The following is a 14,446-nucleotide window of genomic DNA, read 5'->3' as shown; positions in this document are numbered from 1 at the left end:
TAGTCCATCCCTGAAGATGGGTGAAAGCAGCACCAAGTAACCATATTTTGCCGACAAATGCGCACGTAAAGAAAACCCGTGACCCAGACGTCTCTGGAGGAGCTGAAGGACAAACCTGAAACTGAAACTGGAATTGCGGAAAAAAGGGGGGCTGTCGAACTCTGGCAGGGAAAGGCACCTCCTGACATCCTCTGTGGTGGGAAGCTGCTCGCTGGAGCCCCCGGGCAGCCTCCGCCGCAGCGGCCCTTCATCACTCACGTTGCACAGGGTGACCAGGCGGCTGGACTCACACCAGTGAAACAGAAAGAGGCACAAGTCACAAGAAGCTCATGACTTGTTGGCTTTTTCTCCCATAGTATAAAAGAGGTCTCAGCTATACGTGTGAGAGGGGGCACTGACACCTCCTGGGGCGTCTTGGTTCACCTCCCATAGCCTGGGAGCCAAATTTATTGCACGTGCCATGGCTTTCTGTGGCTCTGCATCCTCTGTGGACCATCAGTCATTTGGACCAAGAGTTACCAGGTTTGCTGTCCACAGAGATAAGATGCTTTAGAAAAGGCAAGCACAACTCCCTTCACACCTTCTCCCCTCCCGAGGGCTTTGGAAGAACAGTTTTTACCAGACAATTTAAAAGAGTCTTTTGAATTTTGAATTGACAAACTTTCAGTCCTGAGTAAGGACTATTTTTTTAACTCTTAACAAAGAGGGAAAAAAAAAAAAAAAAAAAAAAACAGGAAAGTCCCACTGTGGGATGGGCTGAGAAAATGCAAGGAATGACAGAAAATGGGATTTCACTTTCCATCCCTCATCTCCTTGAGAAGAAAAGCAACTGCAATCATTACATCCTCTTTTTCAGGGCCTGGAGGACATCCTGTTGTTGCAGGCATTGCACAGTAGCTAATGGGGAGCAAGTCCTTTACATCAGGGAGAGACAGAGGGAATGAGGAGAAGAAAAACAGTGTAGTGCTTGTGAAAAAATCCTGTGCTATTCAGTATGAAATGAAACGGCATTTTCAGAAACTCCTGAAGTAAACAAAAGCCCTTCTCTGTTTAACCTTGGCAAGGCAAAAGTTTAGTCACTTCAGTTTTCAAGAAAAAACAAAGTCCTATTTATCTTAGAGAAAAAGTAGGGGCAAGATTTAAAGCCAACTGGTGCCTAAAGCTAGAATTTCAAGTAGCTCTTTAGGTACCCTGAGAAAGGGACTCTTTTGAAAAGCCCTGAGCTCTCGGTATCTCCATCTGACTGACTGCATGCTGCCCCTGAGCTGACAGAAGAACGTTATATGGGTATTGTAACCGGCAGCATCTGATGTCGTAGCACCCCAACCCTGCATGTGAATCCCCCGTCAAAGCCCTGCCTTCACTCGAATCAGTATATGCCTACAGAGAGCTGGCAGCAAGCTCCTGGCTGTCTCTATGGTGTTTTCCATGTGAAATCTCAGCCACTTCGAAGTCAATCCCCAAACTGCACTAAATATATCAGGGTTAAGGTCTCACCCAACACAAGGGAACAGATTTTTCAGCCTATCTCTAGTTTCCTATATGCCAAAACAGTTTTCTGTTTCTGCTGGCAAAACCAATTGAGTGTTTGTTACAGAGAACCGACACACAGGCATTTCTTCTTTAAAAAGATACTTGCCAATGTGCAAATTCTTCAGACTTTTGGCAGCCTCAAATTGGCTGAATCGATTAAAATCCTGTACCAAAAGAATTATCTTTAAGAAATATACTTCCATAATACCAGGGGGAAAAGTTTACACAGCACCATCTATGTACAAACCAACAGTGATTCCCAGTTTTAAAAAGGACGTCTTGAGTCTTTTCCTGCCGCTTACTCACACCGAGAGCAGCCCACGCTGTCACTACTGAAAGAAAGCAAGGGTTAGTCGGTATGTAAGCTTGTCCTAGATATTCTCATACCTGTTACAAACTATCTGCCACCGGGAAAACCTGGAGCTCAGGCTGATCAGCCCGGGGTCGTCCAGCTGTGATGCTCCAAAGAGCTGGTCCGTGCAGACATCGCACTCGTTTCTACCCGTGGCGAAGTTCCAGTAGGGCAGCGCGAAGGAGTCATTGCCCATCAATCGCTGCAATGGACACAAACGTGTTAGCAGGGAATCACCTTCAAAGGAAGAGAAAGAAAGGGACTCCTGCAAGTTGTTTCACTGGGTATTCACTGGCTATTTGACTGGATGTTCTGCTTTTCATTCTGCATTTCAACTACACGCATTTCACCGTGCTGCTCCAACTCTTTTCAAAAGATTGGGGCATTAATCAGTCCAAGCAAAGACATTGTCAATAGTTTCTCTACTGTTGGACTGCACTTCTTTTGGCCATGTTAGGCTTTCTACCAACTCAGAAACGGGGCAGGAGAGCAGGAGCAGAGATTAATCGAGCCTTAAGCAACTAAGAGGCTTTCGGAGTGACGTAAGTGGGTAATGGGTAAAATTGTGCCTGTAGTTTGCTTTTGTTCCAGAAAGGGTAGCCCTGAGAAAGAAATCTGAACTTGTATTAATAGAGGAACACAGTGCATTTGCTTGTGCTTGCTTGTTAAATACAATTTCAGGCAATCAAGATCCTGCAGCTATTTTGATACCAATCATTTTCATTAGAGATCTGCAAGGCTGAAACACAATAACATTGCCAATGTAGAAGTAACGCAAATGGAAATGAGTCAATGCTTAGGCAACTGACTGTCGGGCACATTCACATATATTTCTTTAAAAGATGTATTGCTGAATATATGTACATATTAAATGTACAACGTCACATTTAAAGGGGGTAATATTTAGAGTTGCTTTCATTGGGATGGTATCTTCGATATCAGCAGGCAATGTCTGCTAACAAGTTTTACATGTAGGGTTTGCTTTGATTTTATTAAAAAATAGTGTTAATTCACATCTTCTATCCTCTGTCATGGAGATGAAGGAAAAAATCTCCATAACCTTCACATCATTGTTCGCAGTAAGAAACTCTTCAGTCCTCAGTATCTTGAAAGCACTAATTTCACTTTAAACAAACAAAAAAAAGGATCAGTGAGCAAACACTCCTGGGAGTTTGGGCAAGAGTCTATCCTAAGAAATAGCTTACCCTTGGCGGGTTCAACAAAGTCACATAGCAAAAGAGCGAAGCTGCATGAGGAAAGGGAAAGGCTGTTCAGCTAACCTGCAGGTCTCTCTCCAGCAACAGCAAATGGTACCTATGCCAAGTAACAAAGGCAGGTCCTTGATGGGAGAAATCGATACCGGTGAAGGGGCGGCCAGGTCCTACAAAGGGAAGATAAAATAAGCACTTAGGTACCAAATGAGTCGAGAGAAAGACAGCACCTTCTTCTGTTGCCTGCGGTGACGTTAAACAAAAACCTGCAGCTCTGCACCTTTGGAAACAGTGTACGCATCAGAAGCTACAACACTTACATTGGAAAAGTGAAAGAAACTCCTCTACGGATATTCACTTCAGTGCTTCTCAAAACTTCACATTCCCCCAAAAGTTGGATATTGTGAAGATTTATCACTTTAGTGAATTTTGGTTTTAATCTTAGCTCCTTGCTAATATGTACCACATTATCTCATTCTCTTGCTCAGCCCCAGGACTTACACTGTGTATCTATCAAGAGAACCTCAGCATTTTCCATAACCTGCCAACAGTAATTCAATGTCCTTTGCCAATTTTCTTCAAATTGTGCTTGTTATTTCTTGTATTGTGCTCTTGTTATTACACAAGAACTAAGACACTCAAAGGCTAGAGGCTTCAAACCACACATAGTTTGTTTATCACTGCAGCAAGCTTCAACCCACATATGAATTTATTTAACACTGCAGCAGTACTAGAAGTTGCCTCTTTTTCTTTCCACATGACTCTCCTGTCCCCCGAAAGACCTTTGCTTTTGCTAGGCCAGAAACTGCTTCCTTCAGCCCTGCGAAATGGAACAGCATCAGAAGGGCAGGCTGAAGAAAACCCACTGCAGGGTAGCCGATATCCTCTAGCAAGGAGGTAGATATGTGCTGTTCAGCTTGCACGTAGGACTGCCAGGTAGAAAAGCCATACTGATGTCTCCTCCCGTGAGAGATGGGCTTTGCAAAATGGGGTTGGCATAGGTATGTCTGTCGTGTAGTGACAGGACAAGGGCTTTACACTGGAAGAGGGAAGACTTAGATTACATATTTGAAAGAAACTCTTCACAGTGAGGCCCTGGAACAGGTTGTCCAGAGAAGCTGTGGATGCTCCATCCCTGGAAGTGTTCAAGGCCAGGTTGGATGGGGCTTTGAGCAACCTGGTCTGGTGGAAGGTGTCCCTGCCCATGGCAGGGGGGTTGGAACTGGATGGGCTTTAAGGTCCCTTCCAATCAAACCATTCTATGATGATGATTTGGGAGAAAACATGAGGTTAGATACCCAAACGTCTAACCTAGTTTGGTTAAAAAAGCTAGCTGTGGCTAGTCAGGCAAATCCCATCCTTAGTGACTTGCTGAAGGCCACAGAAAGCAGCAGCACTCTGGTCCCCAATGTCTCTGCACGGTCTCCGCCTTCACCACTGCAGAGCCCGTTTCCCACCGCTGCTGCCTCTACCTTGTCCAGTCGACTAGGAACACGTTTTTGAAGTCAGTCACTGCCTGACCACACCTCAGTTCACCCAACGGTGGAGCCGTGAACTGCCTCCCTGTCAGACGGAAGATGCACCAGCAGTGTGGCTGGGGTGCTCCCGCTGCCATGATGTCTGGGGACCAGACCCCAGCAGGTCTGAAGAACACTGCGCAGGGCCACCAGCTTCTCACCACCACCTGTTTCACACCTTAGATCTGCTCCTACTGGGACTCACGGCTCGACAAATTAGCACAGCTGTGTTAAGCATACTTACCTTTGTCCAGCAATGATACCTTCCACCCTTTCCTTTACCTGCAGAGCCCATTGGATAAGAAAAGCACTAACCTAATAGCGTGTCTCTGACCGAGTAGTAATGAAGCCAAACAAAGTAGTTATAAATACTACAGTTGGCAATTTGCGGTTCCTCTCCGGTGGGACCAAGCAGACTTAGCCAGTGCTGAGTTGCAATTACATAGTCTGGGTGAATGGTTGTCTTTGCACGGTCTAGAGCATCGAAGAACTGCTCTCTCTCCTCTGCTGTCAGGGAGTGGACATCCTTCCTGACAACTGCTGGCTTCCTCACGTTGCATTCGGGGCCGGTCCAGCCAAATTTGCAGTCACCACAGTTATAGCCAGCAAAGATTCCTGAATTAAGAGGGAATTTGACATTATGAATAAAGGGAAACTAACAGTGAAATGCAGAAGAATTAAGAATTAGTGCTCTTTTTTCCCAGAGACATCAGTTCCTGGAAGGGACAGCAGTTGAGCAGACCGGGAGCTTTGCCAATTGCCTAACCAGGACGGCTCGCCTTCCAGAGCTACGTCAGGGCCACGAAATCACACCCAGTCAGTTGGGGAGGTGAAGCGCTGGGCAATGGGCTTGAGGCCCCAAGGCGCTTAGAGCTCTGCGAAGTCCTCAGGCACGTGAGGAGTCTCACCGATCAGAGGGCTGAGCACTTCAGCTTAAGCACATGATGAAGTGCTTTGCTCGACTGGGCTCTCAAGTGCTCCCAGACTTCCAAGATCAAACCCAAAAAAGGGTCAGTTTGCGTGGATCCTTGAGCACAGAAAAAAGCCCCCGAACAAAACAGCTCTCTTAAGGACAAAACTGAGGAAAAACTAACGTCTGTTAACAGTGTGTCTGGGACCCAACGCAATCCAGGACAAGCACCAGGGGTGCTATGTGTCACACTTTAAGCATTATTAAATGGTGCTGCAATAAGAACTTCAGAAACACTACAGTACCATCGTTCCCCACTGGCATCGTTCCTAAGGCAAGTAATCGGGTCCGCTGTAGGTTGTGAGCTCGGACTCTGCAATGGGGTGGAAGAGCCCAGGAAAGCAAAGCTCGCTTCAAACGTGGCCTCTTGCCCACCATGGCAGACTGCCAGCACCAGCAGAAAGGTCCTGCTGCAGCTGCCTTTGCCTTTCCCCGGGAAGACGGGGAACAACTGACCGTTCCTGCAGTGGACGTCTGTCTCCTTCCCGCAGGCAGGCAGGCTGCTGGCGTAGCAGTGATGCAGGGCAGTAGGCTGCCAGGGGAAGGAGGGAGCAGAAGGCAACCAGGGCTCCTCTGGGATCTACCCTCAGTTCTCCAAAATCTGCACTGAGACTCCCTAACCCCACCCTCCCTCCAAACCCCACGTACACATTCAGTCCACAACAAGTGTCTTCCAAAATGCCACAAAATCTGTTAGAATCATAGAATCATAGAATCATTATGGTTGGAAGAGACCTCAAAGATCATCAAGTCCAACCATATACCCAATGCCACCATGCCCACTAAACCCACTAAATCATGTCTCAAAGCGCCACATCTAAACGTTTTTTGAACACCTCCAGGGATGGTGACTCCATCGCCTCCCTGGGGAGCCCGTTCCAATGCCTAACGACTCTTACAGTGAAGTTTTTCCTAACATCCAGCCTGAACCTCCCCTGGCACAACTTGAGACCGTTTCCTCTTGTCCTATCGCTAGTTACTGGGCAGAAGAGACCAACCCCCACCTCACTACAATCTCCTTTCAGGTCACTGTAGAGGGTGATCAGGTCTTCCCTCAGCCTCCTCTTCTCCAGACCAAACGCCTCCAGCTCCCTCAGCCGCTCCCCATCGGATTTGCACTCCAGACCCTTCACCGCCTTCGTTGCCCTTCTCTGGACTCGCTCCAGCACCTCAAGGGCTTTCTTGTAGTGAGGGACCCAAAACTGAACACAGCACTGGAGGTGCGGCCTCACCAGTGCAATAAGTGTTCCACACTTATGGGTGCTGCTAGACTGAGAACAGGCTTCGGACTAATGTGGAGATGGGTAAGTGTTTTATGAAGTGTTCCTGGATGGGCAGACATCCCTAGGCTGTAGGGTTGAATCTATGAGCACAACAACACTTAACACTAAAGATTTCAAGACCCCCATGGTTACAAGGGCTGTTACCAAGAAGGCTGTGTAGCTTATGGCTAGCTCTAGGATAAGGGCTGCTGAGCTCTAAACATTTGTGACAGACTCTTGTGAGACCTACCAAGAGGACGTGAGGACTCTTAACTGTAGGTTTGGAGAGTTTATGGTCACCCCAGAGGCTCCAAGATCTATAGGTTTACATGCTATCATGAAGCTTCGGACCAGCGCTAAGGTTAGGGACCACAAGGGTGAGGACTTCAGCTAGGTTTTGGATCATGCACAGCCCAATGGCATACCACGAGGACAATTTCCAGGTGTACAGCTTACGTTTTTTTCCCAATGCAGGTAGGATCAGCTGGACTTAAATGCCATGTTACAGCGAGGACAGAAGGCACCCAAAGCCAGGGATCTGCATTGGTTTAGGGGGATGAAGACATATGCCAGAAAAAGCAAGTACTTTATAGTTTTATGAAAGAAAGAAGTTTGCATGGATATGTTATTATGATGAGGGTAGAGATTAAGATGGAAGGGAAGCAACATGGAAGGTTGATTTCATCATGATATCCTGAGAGTCCCATCAGAAGAGCACGATTGCTGTTGTGAATTTGGTGTACTCCACTATCTGTGTACTTGCTCATTCGTGACCACCCAGCCTAGCTATTAAGGCCCATCACATACTCCAGCCTGTACTGATCAGATGACAGATACCAGGAATACCTTGCAACACTGCCTAATTAGACCATGTATATTGCACAAGGTTCAGTACATGGACCATGAACTTCTGGAAAGCAGCTGTTGTCCCCTCACGCCCAAAGGCACAATTCAATCCTTTTTAAGAGAAGTGGGGCAAAGCAGGAATTAAGCATTAAAAATCTGTCAACAACCTTTTCTGAGATTGGTGGTCATGCTTCCAGTAATTCAAATGACCCATCTACGCACAGCGTTGGATAAGCATCACATTGAAATGTAGCACTAATAGAACCAAAGTTAGTGCAAGACCAGGTTTGTCCTGTCTGGTCTTGGTACCAGAACAAGACTCCGCCAGTCACTTGCTGAGGCTCTGATGGTGCCTATTCCTCGCTCAGTGAGGGCCTGTTGAATCTATGCAGATCCTGATGCCCAAGATCATTTTAATGGCCAATGTTCATATTTTAGGTATGCTCTATGTGCCTCCTCAGTCTATTAAAAGAAATTTGCAAAAGCCTGAAATAAGGAGTCATATTCATGGGAAAAAAGCTCTTCTCCACCTGTATGGCATCTGGAGCCAGGTGGACCAATGACTCCTCACCCTTTTCCCTTGGGTAGATGCTAATTATACCCAAATGATGCTTTGCAGGATTTTCTCCCTTAACCGCCTAATCTACGAAGTAATCTAAGGGGTCTCTTCTTTCCACCACTTCCCCAGATATTTTTCAAGGGGACGTAAGCTTTTACTGAGTAAGAAGGAGGACTGCAGTGAAGAAGACACTGGCAAACAGGAAGAGCCAATTTCCAGGCAAAGTGGCATTTCACACTGCAGTATTTCTGCTGATTGTGTTGAACATTTTTGTAACGTCCTCAGGTCTATTTGGTAATGTTCTCTTGTCAAAAATGCACACAACACCACACTTCATGAAATCGAAAGCTGCTTTTTGTAATTTTCTTTCCATAGACTCCATGCATCCATCACAGGACTGTTATTATGCAGCAGTTGAAACAGTGATAATGGTGAGAAGCTAATGGAGGTCTGTGGGATTTCCCACATTGCAAACAGGAATGACTGCAGCGCTTAGACCCAGGGGCTTTTATGTTTCTAAAGCTCTCTACCAGGCCACTGGTCTGGAAATGATGCATTGCTCTTTTCAGAACGTTCATTTACTGCCTTGTGGAATGCTCACATGATAGCACCGTGAAAGGTATGTCCCAGTCTCTTACAACTTCAGTGTCAGCTACACTGGTGGTGGTGGACTTCAATCGTACAGCTCTAGGAGAGCGGAAAAGTAATCTCATGTGATCAGGATACAGCACACAGTAGGCATTTTCAGTAAGACAGTGAGACCCTTCCAAGATCTCTTTGAATATAGGGACCATAGGAACACACAAGGATTCATATCTTAGCATTTTTCTGCCTTCAGTGACTAACACGTAGCAACTGAGTGTACTACCTCTCTGAGGTTATGCCAGGAACAACAAAGATTATTCTCACCTCTTGTGGTTCCTAGAGCATATAATGTGGGAGGTCGTTCTGGCCCATAGGCAGGAGATCATGTCACAGATGGGGTCCAGATGCTCCCTGCTTGTCCGACTGCTTTCAGGAATGACCATTGTGCTGCCACTGGGCAAAAAAAAAATCATCTGGGGTGTCTTCCTCACTAACCCGTTTGTCTGGAGATGAGATTGCATGCCTCGGGAGCTGTCTTCTTCCGTGCCTAATCTCACCACCATTAATGGTGCTCTTTCCCAGCCAAGTTGGGTGAATCTGGCTGTTTCTGCAGGCACTATGGCCATACTACTTATCCCAGTGGGTCAGTCCATGGGCATGACACTGAGAAAAAGACAGATCTTATGGCACGACACTTGGTACGTGTCAATACACATCACTGGTGTACGCTAACACCAGTTATCACATATCACTGTAGCTGCTTCTCAACCCCAGTGATTGCCTGAGCTCACAGACAGGGATTTTTCTACCTTCAAGCAGTCACAGCATGTGGTTGGCTTTCGGGCACTAAGTGTAACACAAATTAATAACTCCATCAACTCAGTGTCTTTTCTTCAGTAAAAAGGAACCCATCAAATGCTCACCATCTTCTGCCTTGTTTTATTGTACCAAGATGAAATCTGAGCGACTACCAGGCCTCTTGCTTCCACAGAGACCAGCTTAATACACATCATTTATCAGATGAGGAGAAAGGACTCCTTTTCAGACTTCTTTAGCCATTGCATTAAAACAGGAGTTACATTAGATTTGAAACACCAGCATAATGCAGCATCCCAAGGGTAGGATCAGGATTGCTACTGTGTGAGCCAAATGGTTAGCTCTTCTGTCTCTTCTAGCTCTTCATTTGGACATACTGTTAGGTTGTAGGATGGGGAAGATCTGTACCTAGCACAGGCTTTAACAGAGTCATCAAGGTATGGTTATAATTCAGTTTTATCTTACAGCCACATTGCCCTACAATAAGTGAATGAAGTGTATTTTATAACTACTTCAAAAGCTCATTTTTACCTAATGGGAGGGCCATCATATCAGCTACATGGCTTAACTGGCAATTTGCTTACAGTTAAATAATAGAATTTAAACATTCTGTCCCCAGTGTGATTATATATTGCACGGGAATGTGAAAAGATTTAAATATTTTTTTCTCAAAAAACCTCTATGAAAAGAAAATAGAGTAATGTTCAGCACATGTCCACATGTCAACTTTAGAAAGTGGCATAAAAAAATGAATTATAATTATGTTTAACTACTCAGTGAACTCAAACTACGTCATTGTTTAATCACTGTCACAATCTGTACTAGCAACCACATGACTGACTGCAGTGGTTTTTTCACAATAATCTTCTGTACTGAGTTTTTAAAATGCTATACCAGATCTGTATCCCATTAGTACAATTTTATACTTTAGAATTCAAAATATAGCATTTAGTTTATAAGTCTTCTAAACCAGTATTCTTGTAAACGAAATTTAACTATTCCACTGAAATGCTGCTTTGTTGTGTAATTAGCCTCAAGTGTCAATTTTCAGGGTTAGACTACTGCCTCCAACATTTTGTCTAATTCAACACATACACCTTATTGAAAAACAAATTACCATATTCCCCCTCACATTGTACTGCACACTGTCAAGAACTGTCAGCAGATCATTTCAGTTTAAGAATTTATATAAATTAAATTAATATTGTAGAACAATATTAATTGGAGAACAAACCAATTGCAGAACACATACAATGGATTCAAAACTGAAATTAGACAGGAACTAAAAACTCTTTGCTATCTCTCAGCTACATTCATGTCATAACCACATCTTTTTTCTAGAGATGATATTTTTGCTGCCACCGATGCATTAAGAGAAACATACAGTAACTACCATCCTGACAATAAACTTACAATCGTCTTTTTGACCATGGCTCTTTGTACAAAAGGGGGGAAGTAAAGTTGGATCTTTCTGTTGTACTAATCTGTTATATTTTTTCCCAGTTAAAGAAAGACTAATGCATGTTATCTGCTAAAGCCTGGACATGGAAAAGTGGGGTTTTTTAATTCTCCTTAGAAAATTTACATTAATTTGAGAAAAAATATAAAAATAACTTGACCCCATAATAACCACTCATCAATATTTATTTGTGTTTGGCATTTCGTTTTGGGTTTGTTTTTTTTTTTACCCCTAGAAATATTCAGCACCCAGACCTGGATGGATAGGATTTTGAGACATTTTTCCTCAGTGAACAGCTACAACAAACGGCCAGATTTTCAGAATTCCTTTTATCCTTAGCTATCAAGTTTTTAGCAGAAAGTTCAAATGGATTAATTTATTGTGAGAACTCCATAATCCCCACTTTGGAAAATCCTGGCCTCTGTTCCTCACAGCTCCTCCAGGTTTCCTACCATACAGCCATCAGCTATGTGACACGTTTAAATGGCATTGTCTAACCAAAGATAATCAGTTACATGGCAGCTGGAATTTCCATAGCTTATCATTTACACCCTGGCTAAACTATAAGTTACACAGTGCCAAGATGGCACTGGAACACAACTGTTTCTGTTGTTAAAACGCTAGAAAGAGCCTTGGCATGGGTTGGAGTTTGCACAAGCCAGAGCCATTTCAAATAGGTAGTTTGCACATAACATTCATTTGGAAAGTAAGATACCTTAATAGTAGAGAAGTGCACTGTTCCACGTTCCTTTGAATGAGTGTATTTTATTTATGTTGCCTACCATAGGCACCATAGCCCTAGATGCCTCATACAGACCACACGTCACACCACTTAAAACTCCTGGTTGTGCAGACAGCCAACCAGTGTATAAAACAAAAAAAAAAAAAACGATAGACATAGATGCACGGTCACCAGCATTCCAGCATTGTAAAAGCATCAGGTCTAATTCAAATCCCACACAGTTGTGAACTTCTTAGCGTTCTCCTCGAAATGCCTTTGCACGCAGCATCAATCAGAGCAGAGCCCAGGAAACCTTTCTGAAAATCATCCTTAAGGATGCCTTCCACCTTAATGTTTTATCACTGGTATATTTAGATAACAAAGACTGCAAGGAGAAAGAAGAATACAAGTGAAATAAGAATGCAGCGGGAGAAACCAGAGTTAAAAGAGCCGAGGAGAGCAGACAGCTCAGCAGAAGTAAGGCTGAACGAAAGGACACTACATTCTGGTCACGTAACTTGGGACCCAGCCCTGCAAATATCAAATACCGGTGCTTACTTCTACTTGGACAAGCAAATTAATGTCTGCCTGTGCAGACCATGTCTGTCTACACTTCTCTTCAATTTACTGCCAGGTTTTGATGCCCTAATTACTTAGACTGCATAAATATTGGCATATGCCCATGTGCTTTAGTTCTCCTCTGACTCAGGGTCTGTGCCTGTATGTGACACCTGACTTTAGTTTTGGAGGTATATAAGAACCTTTAAAATTAAAAAAAAAAAAAAAATACATCCAATTTTTTTTACAGTGTCTGGAAAAGTACTTCCACATAAGCATTTGAAATCTAGCCAAAGGAAGAGATAAAAACTGAGTTATACTCTAAAGTCTATTATTATTTTGAGGAGCTTCAGTAACACCACGTATCCATTTAAGTCACCTGCCACTACCTCTCTGCTTTCAGTTGATAACAGCACTGCAAAACTTAACCTCCTTGGCTGAAATTTTCTGCAGTTCTTCCTTCTCAGATTGATCTGGGCTTTTTTGATAGCGAGAGCCAAAGTACATTTTAGCCAAAACAGTTCAGCCAGCTGTAAGAATCAGGGTGAAGGAAAGCAGGCTAAGCAAATGACTTCAGTGCTTGAGACGTGCCTTTTGCCTGACTCCTGGTACCATCTCCGGCCAGCCCTGCAAAGCAGTCTGGGCTGAGCTGCTGTTCCTCCTCATTTTAACCCTCCTTCAAGCAGGGCTGCTGCTGAGAAAGGGTCCTGTTGCCTTACCCTGCCCTGATCTCACCTTCCTACTCCTTCCCTCCTGCCAGCACCACTGAACTGGTCTTATTAAAGCCTGATCCTTTTGGCCAGGTTAGCCTTCAAACACATCCCATGCCTGACCCGTTTCATCTCCAGCATGTGAACACAGAAGCCCATGTAAAGTTACAGGTGGGAACGAGGAGCTGGAGATGGGAAGGAAAAGGACAGGATGGCCTCTTTGGTGTTTGTACAGACCCATTTCAGACCAAAGGGGGTTGTAGATTTAGTTAACAACCCTGGGAAACACCCTGGCCAGACATCCACACATTTTCAGTGCACGGGAGTATATCGTGCTGCAAAGTACTACTCCAAGAGGAACAGATCTCTGATCAATGCACACTGATCCAGGTTCACTGCATCATGATTAGCAGCAACAGAGGTTTGAACGCAGCACTGAAACGTCTAAAACCCTGTGGAGAAAGGTGATGGGTGGCTACAGGGACAAGTCCGGGGCCAAAGAGGAAAACCCAAAAGTTCGCATGAGAGAAAACACTTTTTCAACTCCGTTGCTCTGAAAAAGTGCTGATAGTATCCTGAACTTGACAGTATTTCTAGGCAACTGATAATATTTGAAGCCTTCTTGACGCCTTATGCCACCAGGGATGTTTCTGGCCTTCAGAGCAAGGTTAGCAGACCCATCCATCTCCCTCCCCTCACCCCAGCACCTCTCTCACCTGTGCACCGACAGCTCTGGTTGAAGAACTTGAGAGGCCACCGTTCCCGGTCATCCACATTTCGAAGGGTGTAGGGCCCGCTCCAGGGCCGAGTGTCCACCTGCACCTCCTGACACAGTCCCCTGCCCTGCAGGGACCCACAGATGTTGCCTGGCTCTGTCCCCAAAGCCGGGCAGCAGCGCTTCGAGCGAAGGGCATCCACCGTCATGCAGGCACGGGGAAACTGTGCCTGTGCCCGGGGGGGACAGCAGTAGCTCAGGTAGCCCAGCCCAGCCCAGAAAAGCCACCTCAGGGCACCCATGATGGCTGGGTGCAGGCTCTGCCTCTCCGCTGGACCTGAGCGAGCGGGGCAGGGAGATCGCCGCCGTGGGACAACATCCATGCCCTGTCCAACTGGGATAATCTCTCTCGCTGCTGAGGATGTTGGTGTTGGGTGTTTGTTTAATCTCAGTCTTTAACTGCTTTGAATGCGGTTCAAAAGACGGGTACTTTGGCTCTGTGGTGCCTGCCCAGCAGCCACGGCTTTGAGTAGGGTTTATATAGAGGTTGGGAGAAGCCCTCATTAGAGGGATTAGCACGGCACAAATCCTCGTGTTTTGCACATGACATCAAGGGCAGGAAAGACACCAGC

The 14,446-nt window shown here is 45.2% G+C and overlaps 1 protein-coding gene across 1 annotated transcript in view; it reads right to left on the bottom strand.

Annotated features, from left to right (window-relative positions):
* DCT (dopachrome tautomerase) overlaps positions 1 to 14,116 on the bottom strand; it is an 18,249-nt gene extending 4,133 nt beyond the window's left edge. The window contains exons 1-6 of the mRNA XM_009702828.1: positions 13,816 to 14,116; positions 4,929 to 5,228; positions 3,166 to 3,266; positions 1,921 to 2,087; positions 1,856 to 1,865; positions 116 to 285 (exon numbers count right to left, since the gene is read on the bottom strand). Of these exons, the coding sequence (XP_009701130.1) occupies positions 116 to 285; positions 1,856 to 1,865; positions 1,921 to 2,087; positions 3,166 to 3,266; positions 4,929 to 5,228; positions 13,816 to 14,116 (1,049 nt within the window). The remainder of the gene's footprint in view (positions 1 to 115; positions 286 to 1,855; positions 1,866 to 1,920; positions 2,088 to 3,165; positions 3,267 to 4,928; positions 5,229 to 13,815) is intronic.
* Positions 14,117 to 14,446: the final 330 nt, after the last annotated feature.

Source organism: Cariama cristata, unplaced genomic scaffold, assembly GCF_000690535.1.
Source record: "Cariama cristata isolate BGI_N322 unplaced genomic scaffold, ASM69053v1 scaffold2076, whole genome shotgun sequence".
Taxonomy (NCBI): Eukaryota; Metazoa; Chordata; class Aves; order Cariamiformes; family Cariamidae; genus Cariama; species Cariama cristata.
The sequence above is the reverse complement of the archived record's forward strand: the minus strand, read 5'-3'. Positions and strand labels throughout refer to the sequence as shown.